The sequence below is a fragment of the Hyperolius riggenbachi genome, chromosome 12 (assembly GCF_040937935.1).
Source record: "Hyperolius riggenbachi isolate aHypRig1 chromosome 12, aHypRig1.pri, whole genome shotgun sequence".
In the NCBI taxonomy this organism is placed as follows: domain Eukaryota; kingdom Metazoa; phylum Chordata; class Amphibia; order Anura; family Hyperoliidae; genus Hyperolius; species Hyperolius riggenbachi.
In genome coordinates, this window is record NC_090657.1 from 62131725 (window position 1) to 62153209 (window position 21485).

Sequence of the window (21485 nt, forward strand, 5' to 3'; positions counted from 1 at the left end):
ACCTCACCCCCCCCCCCTCTCCTCCTCCCCTCTGCCTCTGAAATCTCTTGCTAGTAACCTCCTTCTCCTCCTCCTGCCCAGACTGTGAGCCTTAGTAGCAAGGGCTTATGGGAGCTGAGAGCCAAGGCACTGGAGAAGCTGTGGGCGAGGCTTGTTTAGTTTATAGGGAATTAGAGTATTGAAACAAAAAAAGTATTTGGCTTGAGGAAGGCCCTATAAACTATATGAAAGGAACATAATTATGCAATGAGTAAAAGTTTATCTCGGATCCACTTTAACTCTTAGTGGCCAGCATTGCAGTTACAGTACATTCTTATCATGCGGAGATGTTGCTGTGCTGTCTAAAAAGAAATGAGGTGCCCATACATTACTCGTTTTTCGAAATTACTATCTAATCAATTCCATAAAAATATAGGTGGCCACCAACGGTCCAATTTGTAGCGAAAAATTGTTAGAGTGATCAGATAATTCTGATCGGATTGTTGTAATTAATCTCTGATGGGCACAATTGATTAAGAACGATTATAAAAACAGTGGTCCGATTTGGATTTTTATTGAACCAAAATTTGGATTTTCTTGTCGGTTTTGATGATTAGGAAGCAAAAATTAGTTCCTTGATGGTGTAGTGAACAATGAATTACGATTTTTCCCTTCTGATCAGAATTATCTGATTGCTCAAACAATTTTTCGCTAGAAATTGGATCGCTAGTGGCCACCTTAATAATGTCCGATTTTCTGGCTAAATTGGTCAAAAGGATTGGTTGAGCACGCTGAAAAATCTTGTCACAAAGGGCTTGAACAGGTGCGTGGCAATAACAGGGCTTGATTTCCTGATGATCAACGGACCCCTGTCCAGTCATTGAAATCTACTGGAAATTTGTCTGCAGTGTGTAGACAGGCAATTAACCCCTCTCCGATTCGATCAGAATGGGATCAATCTAATGGCCAATCTGGTGGTAAATCGACTTGTGTATGAGCCGCCTTTAATCTCTTACTACCACAGGGAGGAAGTGGACTGGGTCAGGTGATCCGCGCCAACAGGCAAAGACTGGCTTGTGCCCCTCTCTGACTACCTCACATGGGGGATGATGGGATTGGGGGAGTAGTCTGGACACGTCTATCCAGCAACAGTATAATTAATATTATTATTGATTTATAAAGCGGCAACATATTCCGTGGCGCTGTACAAAGTAGGAAACAAACAAGGGGTACATAATGATACAGACAATGATATACATCAAGTATGGACACTGGTACAAAATACAGAACTGGTGGTTACAATGACAGACGTAACATGATGAATAAAATGTATAACCGAGTCCAAGCTAGGAAAAGAACTAAAAAATCCAAGACACAGAAGGGTCAGAGAGCCCTGCCCTTGCAAGCTTACAATCTACAGGAATGGGGGGGGGGGGGGACAAGAGGTGGGAAGAGGTATGCGGCATACATAAAAGGCACAGTGTCTAAGCAGTATAAAACCCTGATATAATATTCAATAAAAACATGTTTTCCTACTTTTTATATGCAATATGGTTATCATATTTGCTTTTGTGCATAAGTATTATAATACATATATATATATAAAAGTATAGGAATTCAAGCAAATGTGCTTCCTCTTAAAAAATTATTGGTTATTTCCAAAGACAAAATTCACTGGAATGCAGAAAAAAAGCTAATGAAGACCTTTTTGGGGCAACAGTTATTCTCATGCTTGGTGAACTGATACATAGTAGCCCTCCTACAGTAAAATTGATACTTGGTAGCCCTACATTATTCTTATCAGACAATCCCACCTGTGGCCAGTAGGTGTCTCTCTTGTTGCAGATAATAATGCTGCCAGTAGGTATATCTCTAGTTGCAGATATTAATGCTCATACTGTATAGTGAATTAGCTCCATCTGCAGCTCTGCATGCATACAAACAAATAAACAATAACTCTCTGGGAGAGGAGCTGTATTTTCTAATAAGCAACACTTTCCAGTAAAATGATTGTGTATTGATATTTTCTTATAATGAGGCTTTCTTGGAAAAAATAATCCTTACCTTTGTGCTTTGACTGCCTGCAGGTTTGTGCGCTAAAATTGGAGCTGGCCAGCCAGCGGGCCCCTGTGGTGCTCAGTGAGGTATGTGTTTATCTTATGAACCTATGGAAAACTGTGTCACACACAACACACCAGAGAGATGGAGAGACACACACACACACACACACACACACACACGAGCAGAGACACACAACACACCGGAGAGATGGACAGAGCAACACACGATAGAAAAACAGACACACAAAACAGCGTACGTTAAAAAGGGGCGCTGGGAAAAAAGGGCGCGGGGTTTTAAACGATAAGCATGGATAATGTTTAAAAATGTATTGTACTGTATTTCGTTTAAAATTAATGTTTTATAAAGTTATAAATCATTAAATAATGTGCATTAAATCGGCAATTGTAAAAACGTTAATCTTTCGTTTAAATAGTGAAACGTATAATAACGTTTAAAAAAAATTACTAAGTAACCCTCCCTGTACCTACCCCTAACCCCTAGACCCCCCTGTTTATGCCTAAACCTAAGACCCCCCCCTGTTGGTGCCTAAACCTAAGACCCCCCTGTTGGTGCCTAAACCTAAGACCCCCCTGTTGGTGCCTAAACCTAAGACCCCCTGTTGGTGCCTAAACCTAAGACCCCCCTGGTGGTGCCTAAACCTAAGACCCCCCTGGTGGTGCCTAAACCTAAGACCCCCCTGGTGGTGCCTAAACCTAAGACCCCCCTGTTGGTGCCTAAACCTAAGACCCCCCTGTTGGTGCCTAAACCTAAGACCCCCCTGTTGGTGCCTAAACCTAAGACCCCCCTGTTGGTGCCTAAACCTAAGACCCCCCTGTTGGTACCTAAACCTAAGACCCCCCTGTGATAAGCATTAATAACGTTTCAAAAACATATTATGCGTTTTTTTTTTCGTTTAAAAATAATGTAAAAAAAAAAAATTGTACTGTTTTTCGTTTAAAAATAATGTTTGAAAAAAATATTGTACTGTTTTTCGTTTAAAAATAATATTAAAAAATGTATAAATCATTAAATAATGTGTAATCATGAGAAGCAGTAATAAAACATTAAGTCTCCGGGCGCAGCTTTTAAAACGTTATTTTTCTCCGGCGCCCTTTTTTCCTATCGGGCGCCCATTAAACGATATTTATTATGGGAGTGAATGGCGGCGCCCGATTTGTCCACTAGCCTCCTGCGCCCTTTTTTACTGTTACCCACAAAACACTCCAAGGAGATGGAGAGAGCAACAGAGACACACACAGACACACACACACGAGCGCAACGCACACAAAAGATCTAGGGAGCAACAGAGACACACATTAGATTGTAAATAGACAGCGCTCCGCTTGTAAGATTAAGTCACTTCACTCCCAATGGAGTTACACTCACCCCGCCTGTGTGACCACTGCGAGATTGGTCAGAGATCGCTCAATGTTGTCTGGTTGTCTCCTGTTGGGTGGCCGGTGATCAGAAGTTGTTCCTCCTGTGCTTTTCCAGACGCTGCTGTTCTTAGGTGCTGTTGGCTTCAATGTGTATCCAGATGCTGCTGCTCCTATATGCAGTTGGCTCAGAAGAGAGGAAAGACCTCACATAGCGTGATTCCGTATAGATAAAAAAGACCTTTATTTAAAATTGCACTTACAGACTCGTGCAGGATAACAGCGCTTAGAGTTTAACGGGCTCCCCCCCGTGCCTCTCCGGATAAGGCTCGTCGGTGGCCACGTTACTCTTTGCCCGTCTTGTGCCGTTCACTCCGTAGTTGGTGCGTACTTCCTGGTCCAGTGTTTTATGCCATCAGGAAAGAACTGTACCACCTCAAACCACTAGTAAAAGTCTGGCTGAAAGTCTTTGGCCGTGTCATCACCCCAGTCCTACTCAACAGAAGTGAAGTATGGGGCCCCACCACTTACCCAGATCAGTCAAAATGGGAATTTAGCCCAACAGAAATATTCCACCTGGGATTCAGCAAACCCCTCCTCCATGTCCATCGGAGTACCTCAAATATGGCCTGCCGAGCTGCGTAGATTCCCATTACTGCTTGAGATACAGAAGAGAATGTTGTCCTACTGTGCCCACCTACAGAGCAGCAGGCCCGACTTGCCCCACTACAAAGCCATGATAAACAATGAAGACCAAGAAAAGCCATGTGCCCTGAAAGAAGTGGTCAACTTTCTGCTCCCTCAAACCCAGATCCACAGGTCCTATCAAGAGCCCTGATAAAGCACACTACAGCCAGGAGCAATGAGGATTATGTCGATTAAAAGGAGGAGTGAAATAAAAGCTAACTATATACCAGTCCCTACAGAGAGAATATAAAAAGGCCCCATACCTGGAAAGCTCCAAAACTCTCTCTCTCTCTCTCTCTCTCTCTCTCTCTCTCTCTCGAGAGAGAGAGAGAGAGAGAGAGAGAGAGAGAGAGAGAGAGAGAGAGAGAGAGAGAGAGAGAGAGAGAGAGAGAGAGAGAGAGGCAGGCAGGCAAAACCTGAGCATCTACAGACTGAGTGCTCACAACTTGGAAATCGAGTCTGATGCTGGGCATACATGGGTCGATCAGGCGGCTAATCGACCCCCGCCGTGTCCCTGCTCATCCGCACGGATCGATTCCCGCTCGTCCCCGCCGGCGCTTCTTATCACCCGCTCGATTCGCCGCTATTGTCCGCCTGCGAGGATCGAGTGCGGAATCGATCCCCGCGGTGATCGGACACGGCGGATATTATCAATCGAGCCATCAGCGGCTCGATTGATAAGGGAGCATCGAGCCGTGTATGCCCAGCATAAGAGACACAGACAAATGTACAAACCCAGGGAGGAGAGACTATGCAAACATTGGGAGCAGAAGGAAACCCTCGAGGATGAGAATCACTTCCTGCTGCATTGCCCCAAATATACTGCAACCGGGGAAACCTTCTTCAAGATATTGATGGAACTATTTCCAGACTTTCACACATTAGAAAGTAAGAGAAAACTCTACATTCTACTAGGAGAAGAGGAATCCACCCTATGTCACAGCATGCCACAGCCCTAGAGGAGCATAAATGAACTGTAAACCTAAAAATGTCTATGGACTGCTTACCCATTATACCTCAATTCCGCCCCCAGGACTTGCCCCCATTCGTGTCCCCCATTTCTCCTTGCCTTGGAAATGCCTGTCTCTTGGCCATGTCAATAAAGCTATATTTGATTTGAGTGGCAGAAATGCACACAGCATAGAGAGAAACACAACAGCAGAGGGAGAGACATACACCAGAGGGAGAAAGACACACACAGAGTATATTTAACGGTATTGGGGAACAATCCTTTGACCCAAACGGTGAGCTTTTATCTAATTTCCTACTTTCGTGAGATTCATGAGCAGGATAGGCATTACCGTAAAAGAAACTTCCCCAACAGGTTCACAAGCTCCAACAGAGGTTCAAACCCACCTAGAAGGAAAAATACTCCCTATTGTGGTTAATGTCCTTTGTTCCTCTTCGAGCATCAGGAAGCAAGTGAAAATGTCCTCACTATGAACCTAGACAACTATAAAATCCAAGCAGAACTGCTGACCCTTCTTTGCCTCATCAGAAACCGGATAAACAGCAGTGTGAGTTTAGCTAGGTTTCCAATCCATAATAATGGGGCCCAGGAATAAAGGATTAAAGACAGTTATTCTTAATGTAATGTCATTACGACGTCAGTCATTTGTATTTTTTTTTAACTTGTAGAGTGAAACTATCAAACATCTCCGTGAAGAGGCCCTGTCCCTCCGCCAGCAGCTGTCTGCCCTTACTGCATCAGGTGGCGTCCCAGCCAATGCTTATATACTGCGGAACAAACTGAAAGAAGCCGTGAAGAAGATTTCTCAACTGAGTGTGGAGAAGCAGCAGCTGATTGACATGGGGAACCGGCTGCGGGCGGAGCTAGCATCAACAGAAGGTGAAGATCTCATGGCTGAGATGGGACGTGGGGTTATGTGTAGAGGGGTAGGGTATTCACTCCACTATTCTACTTACACTTAATGGGTACCTTACAGTGAACCTCCAGACTAAAAATCTACTCAGCAGCACTGAAAAGGCTTGGTGTTTCTTTAGCAGTTTCACAGCATCAAAACTTTATTTATCTTACCCAAGCCTCATTTTTAGCTGCACAGAAGCTAAGCTCCGCCCCATCAAATAAATCTGCCAGAGCATTTTTCCCCTGATGCTGTGCAAAGCATGGTGGGATTTCTAATGATGATGTTCTCGTTGCCTAACGTGCGCAGCTGGGAGGCGTGATCAGGACAGTTGGAACTGTGTCTCATGCTCCCTGTCACCTCCTTTCAACCAAAAAGGTGGCCGCCCCCATGAAATCACAAACATTTGCCTGTTATTTTAAAACCGGGTGGGTAAGAGATTATATTACCTATTTTAATTAACATAACTAATGTAACATAATGACAGTATGTTTGTTTAGGCTGAAGTTCCCCTTTAACTGCATTATGTGGATTACTTGTAGGATATCTATCTTGTTTTATTTTTATTTTATTTTTTTTAGCAAATACACTGCAAGCTTCCAGACAAACAGCCACCTCAACCCCGCCTTCCAGGCTCCCAGCGGCTCCGGAGCCAGAGAACCGACTTTCAGCTTTGGAGAGTCTCCAGTACCAGCTGACATCACAGGTAATCTGTGAGCAGCCAATCAGATTCTCGGAGAATAGAGATGGGCCATGGGAGGCAAGGAATCTGCATGCAGATTGAATGTAAATATTAAGGTGGCCACACACTATGCAATCTGACTGCACAATCACAGTAAATCTATTGGTGTTGTCAGAGGCACTTGGCTCAGACTTAGACCTACATTACTATATATTCCATCCTTATTGCCTGATGAAGCAGGGACATGCCTGCGAAACGCGTTGTTAAACCCAGGAGTATGTAAATAAAATGTATTGATATAATACCAAGGCTGTTTTTTGTGTCAACATTGAGGATGTATGTCCACCACTGCCTCCTACTTTTAAACCTTTTTTTAACAATTTTTATCCTACTGGCGCCTCTGTTTATTGCACTATTGGTGTTATATAGTACATAGACAGATTGCATAGTGTGTGGACACCTTTAGACAGCTTAAAATTAGGCCAATTAATTGTTTCAAAATACTTTAGAAAATACCTACGTGACGATTTTAAAGAGGGGGTGCAGTGTCTGAATACGTGAGTGATTATTTCTGTTCAGTGGGTGGTAGGGTTAATCACTCACCTGTTCACCTGTAATCAGAAACTCCCTCTCCACGGCAAAACTGCCATGGGGGTATTTTCAAAAGTCTTCTGAAGCTGTGGCCGCCCCCAACTATTTGCTGCAACCCGCCTCCAGCTCTGTGGCAGCAGCCTTATTGGTGACTGCTGAGCTAGGGGTGGGCATTACGGTGGGAGTGGCCGTAGAGTATCGGAAGACTTGTGGGGGTGGCCGTGATTGTCTTGCCAATGGAAGGGGCAGAGTTTCTGACATCCAATGAATTATGTACGAGAGGATTAGTGATTAACCCTACCACCTTCATTGCCACAGTAATAGCTTTACAGTGCAGGATCTGGATGTTTTACCGATGGTCCTCTACTAGGGATCTGAATGTTTGGTATTGAACTCAAATTTAAACTAATGTGCACCGCGGTGGGGGGGGGGGAGGCAATTCACCCTTGTGCCGCCTCTGTGCACTGCCCTCCACGTTGTGTTTCAGCACTCCAGCTACTTCCAGTTGTGCCACTTGGAGGGCATTACAAAGAGGCAGCCACAAGGGTGAGTTCTCTCCCATTGCTGCGGTGCCCATCTGTTTAAAATAGAGTTCTGTTCTGAAGCATTCTCAACCAGAATCCTTATCTCTAGTGTCTAAGGACATTACAGTTTTGTAACACACACAATTGCTCACTCCCACCTCTAGCAATTTCCTACCTTTATCTGGTCAGCAGGTGACTGTCAGCCAATCAGGTGCACAGTTATACACCCTTTGCCTGCCGTACCAAATCTAGCAGGAATTGCATAAATTGGGCAGCATTCAGGTGGGAGGCTTTTGGGGCAGCATTCAGGTGGGAGGCTTTTGGTCAGAGGTAATCATAGATTGTCACTAGCAGGACCGCCCCGTGCAGGCATCAATCCTACGAGGGTCTCTCCCTAACCACTCCCCTCTCACCTCCTGGAAGCTGCAAAAAAGAAAAGAATGTAAAACCACAAAAACTGGTTCACACGACAGCTGGGGCCCCCGGACTCTCTCACTGGCCGGGTCCGGGGCCCCCAAACCACCATGCGATACCTAGAGGGGAGTGCGGGTTGGCCCCGGAACTGACACCACCAGGGAATTCACCCCCACTGCCTTTATACTGAATGCTGACTGCAACACATACAATTGCTCAGTCCCAGCTCTAGCAATTTCCTACTTTTATCTGGTCAGCAGACGCCTGCCAGCCAATCGGGTGCACAGTTCTACACCCCCCCGCCAGCTGTTGTGTGAACCAGTGTTTGTGACATTACAGTTTTGACAGCTGAAATGATTGATCACGATCATTTTGGACATCAATTCATCTGTACAGGAAATCCAATTCTATCTGCTTGTCAGAATATTAATGACTAGCAATAATGAAACCTGGAGGGATTTTGTTTTTAGAGGGTTATTTTTTAAGCAGTTGATTTGACCCTGGTTACCATTGTGGGGAATCTCTTGCTTGCATAGCAGTCTGTGAGCTGTCCAGCCTCCTCCCTGTATCCAGGGCTGTGGAGTCGAAGTCCTGGAGTTGGAGTCAGGAAAAAAATGCCCCGACTCCGACTCCTAATGAATTTACGGTAAACTGTAATTAAAATAGAAAATATGATAAAATGTTCTATTTCTCAGATAATAGTTATAAATAATGTATATATACAGTAATAGCTGTGCCTAGTCCACAAAAATGAAATAAACCAATCAAAATAATTACTTGTGCTGCTTCAATAAAGCAGTCCCTGTATTTTTAAAGTCAGATATACATGTCTGATTGTGACTGTACAGTATATATGATGTATACACAGGAATCTCTTATATATACTAAATAACATCTATGCTGTAAGAATAAAGAGTAGCCGTGTCACTAATAGAGATGGTCAATGAGATGGAAATAATTCTGCGTTGATGCCGATTTATGCGAATGTATGCACTTTTTGCTCATTAAATCAAATAATTTGATATGTTGTTATAATTTGGTTTGGTGACTACGAATTAAAGGGTACCTGAAACGGATGAAAAGAAAAGTTTTATACATGCCTGGGGCTTCTTCCAGCACCCTTCAGGCTAATCCAGTCGCTGTCGTCCTCCGCCACCTGGATCTTCTGCTATGAGTCCTGGTAATTCAGCCAATCAGCGCAGTCCAGCCACATGCCGCTCCCACAGCCAGGAACATTCTGCACCTGCGCAATAGTGCTGCGCAGGTGTAGTACGCTCCCAGCGGCGGAGTGTGTGCATGCAAACTACACCAGACTGGCTCAAGTACCTGGACTCATAGCAGAAGATCCAGGTGGCGGAGGAGGACATCGAGGGACTGATTAGCCTGAAGGGGGCTGGAGGAAGCCCCAGGTATGTATAAAACTTTAATTTCATCTGTCTCAGGTTTACTTTGTTACACAGTAGTACTATACTCTACATATGCACTCCCCACAGAGCTGCAGGGAATCCACTGAGAATGTTGTGCACATTGAACACAGAGGTGTTGTCTATCACCCATAAACCTGGTTCAGATTGTGCATGAAGAATGTGTAATGGAGGAAGAATCGCCTCATTCTCCTGCAGAGTACCTGCACATCACTCGGTGGATTTTTGTACCGACTCCAAAGCCCTGCCTGTATCCCATCAGTCGGGAGGAGCTGGGAGGAGGCCCCAGCCAGCCTTTTCTTGTGTACATAGAGTGGACTCCACCCTCAGGTGGGAGCAGAGGGAGGAGGTGGGTGGAGTCAGGTGATGCCTCTGCTGGTAAGTCTATACACTCTGGGCCATATTTATCAAAGCATTGCCGACAGTTTTTTCTTCTTAAACTGTTCTAAAGATAGTGCAGAGTGCAAACTAGACATGGTTTGTAAGGTGCTCCTCCCCCCTGCTGAATTCCTCCTCAGAGCCTGCTGCTATCAATACAGCAGGTGTGTTTGTTACCTCAGCAACTGCAATTCCCCTCATACACTGCACTGTCTGAGGGACCTTCCTAACTGCTCCTATTTTACATCTAGTGATTTCTTAACATTCCTGAGACAGTTCTGCACCCATTTAAAACCTACCAATATTTTGTCTCAAACACTGTTGATAGATGTCCCCCACAGATCTGCAGGTCATCCAACTGACTCTTCCAAAGGGAATTCCGCTGGAACAGCTGCATCAAATATATAAATTGTATGAGAGAGTGACACAGCCCCCCAATCACCTGGTGTAGCAATAAACAATCTTGCAAGATGAACTGAGGTGTTAACCTCTTTGAATGCACTAGGATTATATTGCTGTTACCGCTTTTCCTCTTCCACAGGAGCTGCAGTTTGCTCAGTACCAGAAGACCCCCCGAGTGCCTATGAAGGATGCAGCCAGCATGAGAGGCAAATCCCAGCAGCAAAGTGACAGCTCTGGCGTGCAGGTAATTATAGGCCATTATACAGGGGGCAGACTGTGCCTCAAGGCCTCACAATATATACAAGGCCGATACTTCCATGGGGGCCCCCAGGTCTCCCCCCCCCCCCCCCCCCAAGTTAATGCCCCCCCAGGGTACTGTTGCATCAGTAGTGTCTGAGTCACAACCCTGAAACAAGCATGTGGCTAATCTAGTCAAACTGGAGTCAGAGCACCTGATCTGCATGCTTGTTCGGGGTCTATGGCTAAAAGTATTAGAGGTAGAGGAGCAGCATGACAGCCAGGCAATCTGCATTGTTTAAAAGGAAATAAATACTGTATGCCAGCCTCCATATCGTTCTCGCCTCGGGTTCCCTTTCATGAATTAGGCCCGGTTTGTCTGTATGTGTGGATGTCACCCTGTGCTGGTTTTAGCATTCATGAAATGTCCCCAGCCTCAGTCTCTCACCACTGGAGGGCCGCCAGCTCACAGGAGCCCATTGTGGGCCGGTTTGGTGGGAGACTTCAGGGCCGCCTCTGCCCCTCTTGGCACAGATCCCGAATGTCTGCCTGAAATGACTGTGGCGGTTGTGTCAGGGGTGCCCCATGCCCCGTATACTTCCCAGTCCAGAACTGTATGAATACAGATCTGCATTCTGACAACCCCTGTCCCACAGACCTTGGCATTCCTTGGTGAGGGGCCAGGAGAGTTTATGGCCCCCTTTTTATTATGTAATCATGTACAAGGAATGGAAATATACTCCGCTTGCAATATTCTAGTATCCGACTGTAAAAGGATGCAAACAGCGCTGTGACTCCCTCCATGACCTATTACCCCCCTTCTCCATTGTCATGTCTGTGAGAATGTAGCTCTGCAAGCCACGCCTACCGTCTATCCACAGAGGAGTCTCCCTTTGTTGCGGTCTTACTCCCCCTCAGCTTACTGTACTATGAGAACTGTCCAAACTGAGGAAGAGAGACGGCGGGGTGCTGGGAGGAAGTGTGGTTAGCCCTTTATCAGTCTTGACTGTGAAACTTTCAGTGCCAGAAAGGAGTTAAAAAAAAATCTACTTGAATATTTACAGCAGACCTGAGCTCAGAACTTCCTCTCTGCTCTAAATGATAAACAGCATAATAACTTTTAAATTAAAACATTTCTTTGTTACAGCTGATACAAATCATGTAATAAATCTACAGCGTGTCTACTTCCTGCTTTCATGGAAGCAGACCCAGGGTTAACATCCTTTGTGTACAAATTAGCTGCTCTACTGTGGCAGAGGAGATTCCTGAGCCGACACAGCTGAGAGATCAAATTACAGTTGTGATTACTCACAGATGAGGGGTCATTAGGCTAAACTCTCTAAATACACACAGGGTGCATTTCTCTATGATTTCCTTCTGTCCTGTGCGAGTTCAGGTTTACTTCCACCAGATCGACAATCGGATAGATCCCTCCCTCTCATCTCAATTAAGATGGAATGGGGATGTATGCAAGGTAGCAGTTTTTGCCCACCTCTGATAAGTCACCTGGCCCTAGGCAACTGCCTAGGATTGCCTTGTGGATGATCTGGCACAGGGTAGGCTTGGTGTAAACAGTCTAACGTGGAGGCAGTTGCCATCCAGCCGTCAGTTTACATCACTACAGTGTTGCATTCTGCTCTGCATTTGCCGACTACAGAGGAGGCCCTAATGGTACAGATCTCACCTGGCCTGGAGATGAAGCTTCCAATGGTACTTGTTAGTTCAATGAAATCGCTGTTCGCTGCTCTGGTAGATGGATAGCCTCATGTGCACATCCTGATGTGGGTGCTCAGACGCCGAGCCCCATGGGACAGCATGTGTTGTGGTGGATGTGGTCTCCACAGTCTGGTAGGATGATTCGTCAGTGATCAGATCAGAGAGAGAGTTCTTGCCTGTCCCCACACTGCACTGACCGGGCCTGTGGTGGGTGTTACATGCTCAACTGTCACGCCGGCGCCACTCCTGGACCCCTCTGGTGTCCGGGATCTTTTTGAATTACACTGCAAGCAGCTGTATCATGTGACTCCGGTGCATATAGTGATGGCAGTGTCACATGGTGCACTCGCTCATGGCAGTTCAAAAAGATGCTGGACACCAGAGGAGGCCTTTGGTCGCGCCCGCGTGACAGGTGAGCCTACAGCACTCACCATGCGCCTGGGAGGGGAGCGGGGAGGACCACATAAAACTGGAGGGATACCGGCCTGAGGTCTGTTGGTTGTCACAGTCTAAGGCAGTTACCGTCGCAAACTCAATCCAGCCCTTGCAACCAAGATTTTCCAGGACGATTGATCCTTTCTACTGATTTTAGCCATATTGCAACATCCGTATCTGCCAGATTTGATCATAGTTGAATCAGCCAGATAACCAAGCCAAAAATCTAACCCTAATGTATGGGCACCTTTTTGTAGTAAAGGAACTATCAGACTGACCTTGTAGAAGAGAATGACCTGGTGTATATAGGTTGTAGTAGGTTAGATTAGAGCACAACAGACACAGGGGACAGGGGGCCACCTGAGGCTCCTCCCCTGAGGCTCATACGCTCTCATCCTGCTCTCTACGCCATCTCTTTCTTTCCTACAGATGTTCCATACACAACAGGTGCAGCACTAGAAAGCTCAGGATTTCATGTTATTGTGGCCAAAGTTGGAATTTAAAGAGGAGCTTTAACCCAAGGATTGAACTTTATTCCAATCAGTAGCTGATACCTCCTTCCCCAAGAGAAATCTTTACCTTTTCTCGGGAGGGTCTGTATGGCTGATATTGTGGTGAAACCCCTCCCACAGTGTGATGTCATAACCATGGTCCTGACAGTTTCCTGTCTGTGAACCTCGTTGCAGCGTGGGAAAGAACATCTGTTTCCAACTGCCAAGTAAGCCATATTTCCCTCTGTGTGTAGAACTCTAGTATCAAACATTCTGTACAGATCGCCTGGCAGAACTAAAGATGTCACCACCAGTGATACATTTCAGAATATAAATCAGGGAGAGGAAATATTTTACAATGAGCAAACACTGACTAAATCATCTATAAATGGATATTGTAAACAATTAGCAATTTTATTCATTACGTTATTTTCACTACAGTTCCTCTTTAAAGGACAACGGAAGCGAGATGAATATGGAAGCTGCCATATTTATTCCCTTTTAAACCATACCAGTTGCCTGGCTGCCCTGCTGATCCTCTGCCTCTAATTCTTTTAGCCATAGACCCTGAACAAGCATGCAGCAGATCAGGTGTTTCTGACATGATTGTCCGATCTGACAAGATTAGCTGCATGTTGTTTCAGGTGTTATTCAGACACTACTGCAGCCAAATAGATCAGCAGGACAGCCAGGCAACTGGTATTGTTTAACTGGAAATAAATAGGTCAGCCTCCATATACCTCTCGCTTCAGGTTTATTTTAAGCCTTGTACACCTGCTTAAGGACTGTTGTCCATCAGGGATCTGAGCTCAATCACAGGGTGGCAGTGCAGAGCTGAGGCTGCACAGATGAGTCATTAGCCCATAGGCTAGGGATGTGTTCTGTTGCTGTGCGAGGGGTGGGGGGGCTGTTGGATTGTTGCACATGGAGCATCACAAACCATGCATGTGGGTAAGGAGCACAATGCTAGAGGTGGCATCGGGGACAACGCTACACAAACTAAATTCTTTGCCAAGGTTGCCGATAACCGATGCCTCTTCTAAGTCCAGTGTAGCGTGTGTACGTGGCTTTACTGCCAGGACAACTGGAGCAAATGCTCAGAGCGACCAATCAGATTTCAGCTGTTAAAGGATATCTGAAGTGACATGTGACATGATGAGATAGACGTGTATGTACAGTGCCTAGCACACTAATAACTATACTGTGTTCCTTTTTTTCTTTCTCTGCCTGAAAGAGTTAAATATCAGTTATGCAAGTGGCTGACTCGGTCCTGACTCTGACAGGAAGTGACTACAGTGTGACCCTCACTGATAAGAAATTCCCCTGTTTATCTCTTTCTTGCTCTCAGCAGCCATTTTCTACTAGGAACGTTTTTTTATTGTTGGAATTTCTTATCCGTGAGGGTCACACTGTAGTCACTTCCTGTCAGAGTCAGGACCGAGTCAGCCACTTACATACCTGGTATTTAACTCTTTCAGGCAGAGAAAGAAAAAAAAGAACACGGCCTAGTTATTTGTGTGCTAGGCACTGTACATACCCATGTGTATCTCATCATGTCACATGTCACTTCGGGTATCCTTTAAATGAGGTTTCTACGGCTAAAAATCTGGTCTTTACATTTTGATCCCAATGAGTACAGGGAGTCAAGTTTGGGGATTTGTGGGCAGGGCTGCTGTTGCTGCTCAGATTGCATCATCCTGCTGTTCAGACTGCAAGGGGCAGGGCACAGGTTGACTCTTTTGGTGACAGTAATGTATAGTGAGGATTGCTAAGCGTTCAAGTGAACCTCTGGTCCAATAACGGAGCCTTACCTAAGAGGCTTCCCATTTCCTCCTCGCCCCTATTGCCGCTCAGAGACCCTCCTGAAGATCCAGGTCTCCTCATCAGGCACAGTCGTGGTGGAGCCAGTGCAGTAGCAAGGAGCTGTTTGTGCACAAGCGGCTCCGACTTACTGCACAGGCCATATTCCACGGAGCAGTACAGTTGCGCTTGTGCATGAAGATTGTGGCCTAGATCTGAAATCCGCCACGCTCTTGTCTGATTTCTTCCGGGTGTCCGCAGGCAGCAGCGGGGGTCAAGAGGATGGCATGGGGATCCTCTGCAGCATCTAGAGGCTTCCTCATTTTTACGGAAGTATTTCCCTAAAAATATATCTCCTTCAGGCCGCTGGGTTCGGGGAAAGTCGGAAGCCTCCCGTCCCAGGGGCCCAGGGACCCTCGCCCTCTCGCCCGGGCCTTCGGAGCCCCGGTGAGGGTGGGCCGGCCGGAATCTGCTCTCATCGGGACTTCTGCGCTGGAGGAGGACGATCCTGGGCCCGCACCACCCCGTGAGCGCCTGCGTGGTGGCTTCCGACATCGGCCTCTCCTCCAGCCGGCTTCCCTCGTGGTACCGCCGCCTCCCCTGCCCCTCCCTTTGGCAAGCTAGCCTGCACCCCTGCCAGAGATGTGGAGGGGTTCTGTGGACTTCCTCGAGGTGGCCGTCCTCGGGTGCACTTTAAAGTTAACCTGTAGTGAAAAAGTAGCCCTAGGGGGTACTTACCTGCGTCCTCCGCAGTAGTGGAAATCCAGCTCTGGGATCCCCAAAGCTCTCCTTGTCGGTGTACACGCATGCACAACAGCAGCTTCCTGCTTTGGCGGAAATAGCTGAGCCTGAGCTGGTCCGCATTACTGCGCAGGCGCCTCGCGGGAAGCTGCTTCTGCGCCTGCACACAGCGGCAACAGAGATGGTTTTTGTTTTGTTTTTGTCTGGGGGTCCCAGCACAGGATCGGGCTGGCCAAGGACGACGAGAGAGAAAGGATACATGAGCCTTAAATAAATGCTGATCTACTTACCTGGGGTCATCAAATAAAGCAAAACAACCTCACACATTGCAAACCCCCACCTTTCAACAAAGACTCTCATTTGTCCAGACTCCTATAATGCCAGGTGATATTGCCCAGTACCTGAACCAAGCAGAACAAATGGAAGGGGGAGGGTGGGGGGCTTGCATGTGTGAGGTTGTTTTGGTGTGTGGGCCTGCCACAACCTTTTATTGCTATTATGGATATCCTACGAATGGTGCGCAATATCAATGAAAAGACAGCACTGTCATCAATAAAAGCAAGTTGAGTTGTGGCAGGCCCACTACTTTAAAACAACCTCACACATGCAAGCTCTACACTTCCACAAATTACTTGTTTTTTTTTTCTTTGGGGGGGGGGGGGAGGGCTGCACCACCTGACAAGGTGTCACTGCAGGGGGGGCTGACTTTACTGGGGGAGTATGGGGCCCCCAGGCTACCTTTGCCCCAGGGCCCCCATGCCGCTTAAAGGCCCTGGCTGCCAGCAGAGCTGCGGCAAGGAACATATCTACTTGCCTGGGGCTTCCTCCGGCCCCTTGAAGTCGATCAGCATTTACATTTTTTGGCTCCTGTAACCTTTAACCAAAAAAAATGTATTTTCTCAGTTTTTGGTCACTATAGTTTTAAAATAACACATACTACCATTATTAAAACCCACACATTTTATATGCTCATTTAAAATGTTTACCTAGTACAATGTATGGCGCCAATATTTTATTAGGAATAAAGGTGCCCTCTTTACATACAGATCAAAAAAGTTCAGTCCCTAAGGTAACTATTTATGATGTTTTTTTTTTTTTTTTGATTTGTGAATTTTTTTATTTTTTTTTAATTTGGTAGCGAACGGAGAGTGTGGGAGGTCAGGGGTTAATTTTACATGTAAAAATAAGGTAAAAACGTCCTTTACTGAACAAAAAAAATGTAGATGTAATTTTACTTTTTGGCCACAAGATGTCCTCGACGCTCACTTTCCCATGCGTAGTATTAGCACGTATAGAGAAATTGATGCTTGGACGGGTTTGTGAATGGCAGAGCCATCTAATAAACGCTGCGGCCATTCACATGAGGACTTAGATCAATGAATGGGAATTGTGTTCCCATTCATTGATATAGCAGTAATGAGCCCGGGGAGGAAGGAGCAGGGGGGCTTTCAAGCAGGAATGCGTGTGTGTGTGTGTGTGGGGGGGGGACCTAGTAGCTACATCCCTGCACAGAGTTGTGGCATTTTGCAGGGACGTAGTTACTCGTCCTGGGGAGGGGATGTGGTTAAGCAGTGGTTTTTTTTTTGTGATTTTTGTTTTTTTTTCCACATAAACCCAGGCCTGATTTGCTGGTTTACTTGTGTATGTACTGTACATTTACGTTAAATCGGTCACAACCAGCCTTACACAGCTCTTGCATCAATTCTTTGAAACTAAAAAGTATCAGTAAGCAAACTTTCCTTTTTGATATAATGAACATTGTAATCCTTCACAGTCCTCTCTGTCTGGTGAGCGGAAGCCCCGGCAGAAGGAGAACCTTACGCCATCTCCCCGCATGCATCATGTGACCAGCGCCCGCTCCCTGCATTCTGCTGCTTCGCTGACAGAGGGCGACGCCTCTCTGCAGGACGTGTGGAAGATACTGGACATGGGCTCAAGTCCATCCCTGATCAGTTCCCAGGAGGAAAGTCGGCAAGGTAGGTGACTCATAACCAACCCAACAAGGAACTACTGGTCTTAAAGCAGTCACTAGGGTTGGTGTCACCTGGGGCGAAAACTCATGGTATCGCCCCCTCTTACCCATGAGCCTCCAACCTCACCAGGCTAAACAAAGCTAATGATATTTTTTTCGTAGTAATATTACTTGTTACTGACATTTGTTGAGAATGGGGTTAGGAAGGGGTTATACTGGACCCATTTGCTATAGAGGGAGAGAGGAGTTGGGGTTAGAGATTGTTATACTGCCCACATTATTGTTTTAGGGGGAGGGGTTCCATGCTGGATACACTTGCTATTGGAGGAGGAAGGGGGGGGGCAATTTTGCTAAGGGGTGAATAGGGGGATGTTATGGTGATCACCACTTGGCCCTGCTGGCCTCTGAACTCCATTATCCTCTCAATACGGAGCGCCAGAAAAGAGAAGCACATCAGACACTAGCCTGGTCTATATTTACATAGCCAAACTCCACTTTTCCTTAGCCTGGAGCTTAATGTCACCCACTCTGCTGGTGACGCTTGGTGCGGTCCGCATCTACCGCACCTCCCTAGAGACGCCACTGCCTTAAGGTGTATCAGAACGGAGCAAATATAAACGTTTTACACATACCTGGGGCTTCCTCTAGCCCCATGCTCACGGATCACTCCCACTCCGCCGTCCTCGCTGCCTCTGTCCGCCGGTACCGGGTCCCTTAACTTCGGTCGCCGGAGAGATACGTAGAGGGCGCGACTGGCTGAAATTACGGGACCTGGTACCGGAGCAGGAGAAGGCTTAGGACTGGAGCGATCCGTGGGCTGGGAGCGATCCGTACGCATGAGGCTGGAGGAAGCCCCAGGTATGTATAAAACTTTTATACTTGCTGAGCTCTGGTTTCCTTTAAGTTTTCAAAATGACATGCTTGGTGGCTAAGTGGTTAGTAGAGACAGTCAGAGGGGTGCAAAGAAGTCTGACTTGTGTTCAAAATTAAAGCAAATTTATATTCAGCAAGGAAATTAACTAATTTTGTGGGTTTCCTGCTGTTTTTTATTGGCTTATTACCAAGCTGCATACAAGAGCATTTAAGCTTGAGTTTTTAGCATCTCATTAACTGTCTTTAGTGGAGCTCACCCTCAGCTTGGGGTACCCGGTTTGTGTCCCGTATATGACTGAGTCTGCATAGACTTTTATGTTCACTTCATGTTGGGCTAGTATTCCACCAGGCGCTACCGTTTTGTTAATCAACCAATGCTCATGTAAAGGTCCGATAGTTAGTAGGATTGTTATCATAATGGATAAGCGCACATCATTTCACTGACACTTGTCCTTATATAAAGTAACAATATTCATAGTCCTATAACCAGTTTCCAGTTCATGCAATACACAGGTGTATTATGGGAGTTCACACACCACCAGGGCACCCATCAGGGAACAAGCTCACAGAATGACATGTAACCCCTATTAGATGGGTTATACTGCGCTTCCACTCCTGGAAACCCCAGCACTTCAGGTACCTGGTCTCCCAACACTCCAAGTATATTGGCCTATACCTCAGGACAGAGTGAAACAGAACATTTATATCACGCTTTTCTCCAGACGGACTCAAAGCGCCAGAGCTGCAGCCACTACGGTGCGCTCTATAGGCGGTAGCAGTGTTAGGAAGACTTGCCCAAGGTCTCCTACTGAATAGGTGCTGGCTTACTGAACAGGCAGAGCCGAGATTTTAACCCCGGTCTCCTGTGTCAGAGGCGGAGCCCTTAACCAGTATACTATCCAGCCACTTCCATAGCGTTATACCGTATAAAACCTTAAAATCTTTATTTTAGTTAGTATTTAAAACCAAAGGCGTTGCTAGGACCCCCAACAGATCCGGGGCACTTTTGGGCACTCCAGATGGAAATGGGATTGGACATACAACAGAATGTGGGTGTGGTCATGGGTGGAGCCAAATTTACATGAACTTAACAGTGGTCTAAGTAGGCCTACCCAACAAAATGTTGGATGAGGCCCCCTCTCCATTAATACAATAATAATAATAATAATAATAATACCAAAAATGTAGCATATCACATATATAGGCAGTATCACTCAAACCTAACTAGGCAGAGTTACCTGGCTTCTGTGCTGGCTGCTCTGGCTTTCTGCTGGGCGGCTGGCCTGCCTCCAGGTTTTCTGGCATTCCCATAGCATTCCCTGACCTTCTAGTGCACCCCCTCCCATGCTCCCACAGGCCTTCCATTTAGGCACCACAACTCCCAGCATGCCCCATAGAATAACCACAGCTTCCTGCATGCCTCCATAAAAGTATATAGCGGCGCACACTGAGTAACTTGGCGCCGTCAGAAGACAGGGGTGAAGTTACTTATAAAACGCTTTAATTCGTCCGCCAGCGATTGCTGGAGGGCCCGGAGGGGGAATAGTAATTAAAACCGCCGGGAGGTGTGCAGGAGCAGGGTTAGCCATATACTGGCTATACCCTGCGCCCAAGTCTCCCGGCGGCTTTTTAATGGGTACGCGTCCTGCGCACCGTCGGGGAACAGGGGCAAGCGGAGCTGTGGTGAGGGACATATCGGCTGCCAGGGGCTGGAGACATGAGGCGAACCCTGCCCGAAGGCTGACAATCTAATCTGCCTATGCAAACAGCTGAAAAAAGCAGTGATTGACAGAGACATCTGCTGTGCAGAAGTATGTATGGGCACGAAGAGTCAGTCAACTGAATGAATGAGGAGTAGATTCAGAGCTTTATAGTCGGGTCTAGAGCACAGAGGGCCAGATTTATCAAACATTACCGACAGTTTTCGAATGAAGCAAGAGGGACTTGGAGGCTGCCATATTGATTTCCTTTTAGGCAATACCAGTTGCCTGGCTGTCCAGCTGACCCTCTGCCTTTAATACTTTTAGCCATAGACCCTGAACAAGCATGCAGCATACTTGGTGTTTCTGACATTATTGTCAGATCTGACAAGATTAGCTGCATGCTTGTTTCAGGTGTGATTCAGACACTACTTTAGCCTAAAAGATCAACAGGACTGTTAGGCAACTGGTATTATTTAAAAGGAAATAAACATGGCAGCCTCCATATTCTTCACACTAGTCGTCCTTTAAACAGTTCTAACCAGTAGAGGTAACTGTTCTTCATGATAATAAACTTCTTAAATCCTACTTAATAGCAGCAGTTTAGTGTGAATTTCTAGAACTGCGCTACAGTAAAGGGAACCAGAGATGAAGAAACCTTAAAAATGGAAAAAGATTTTATACATACCTTGGGGCTTCCTCCTGCCCCATCAGCCTGGATCGCTCCCACGCCGCCTTTCTCCACTGCCTCTATCCGCCGGTACCGGGTCCCGTCATTTCCGCCGTACGTGGCCAGTTTTCCGCATCCACAGGGACTCCCATCTCTTTATGCATGCGCCTGCACAGTACGGAGGGAGTGCACTGGGCTGGCGTCGACTGGCCGAAATGACGGGACCCGGTAATGGCGAATAGAGGCAGCGGAGAAATGCGGCGTGGGAGCGATTCAGGCTGATGGGGCTGGAGGAAGCCACAGGTATGTATAAATCTATATATTCATTTGTCTCTGGTTCTCTTTAAGAAAGGTGCAAATACATCCCTAGACTCCCACAGACTAAGAAGTGATTAATAGCACTTCTACAGATTGTGCAGTCCAGCCTAGGCATGATTTGTTACTCCTTTTGAATTCCTCTCAGAGCC

The 21485-nt window shown here is 46.4% G+C and overlaps 1 protein-coding gene across 3 annotated transcripts in view; it reads left to right on the forward strand.

Moving 5' to 3' along the window:
- Window positions 1-21485, forward strand: part of CCDC57 (coiled-coil domain containing 57) — a 131370-nt gene that overhangs the window by 97502 nt on the left and 12383 nt on the right. For all 3 annotated transcript variants that reach the window (XM_068262320.1, XM_068262322.1, XM_068262321.1), the window contains exons 15-19: window positions 2067-2123; window positions 5742-5952; window positions 6550-6674; window positions 10523-10627; window positions 17578-17779. In XM_068262320.1, coding sequence (XP_068118421.1) covers window positions 2067-2123; window positions 5742-5952; window positions 6550-6674; window positions 10523-10627; window positions 17578-17779 — 700 coding nt within the window. The remainder of the gene's footprint in view (window positions 1-2066; window positions 2124-5741; window positions 5953-6549; window positions 6675-10522; window positions 10628-17577; window positions 17780-21485) is intronic.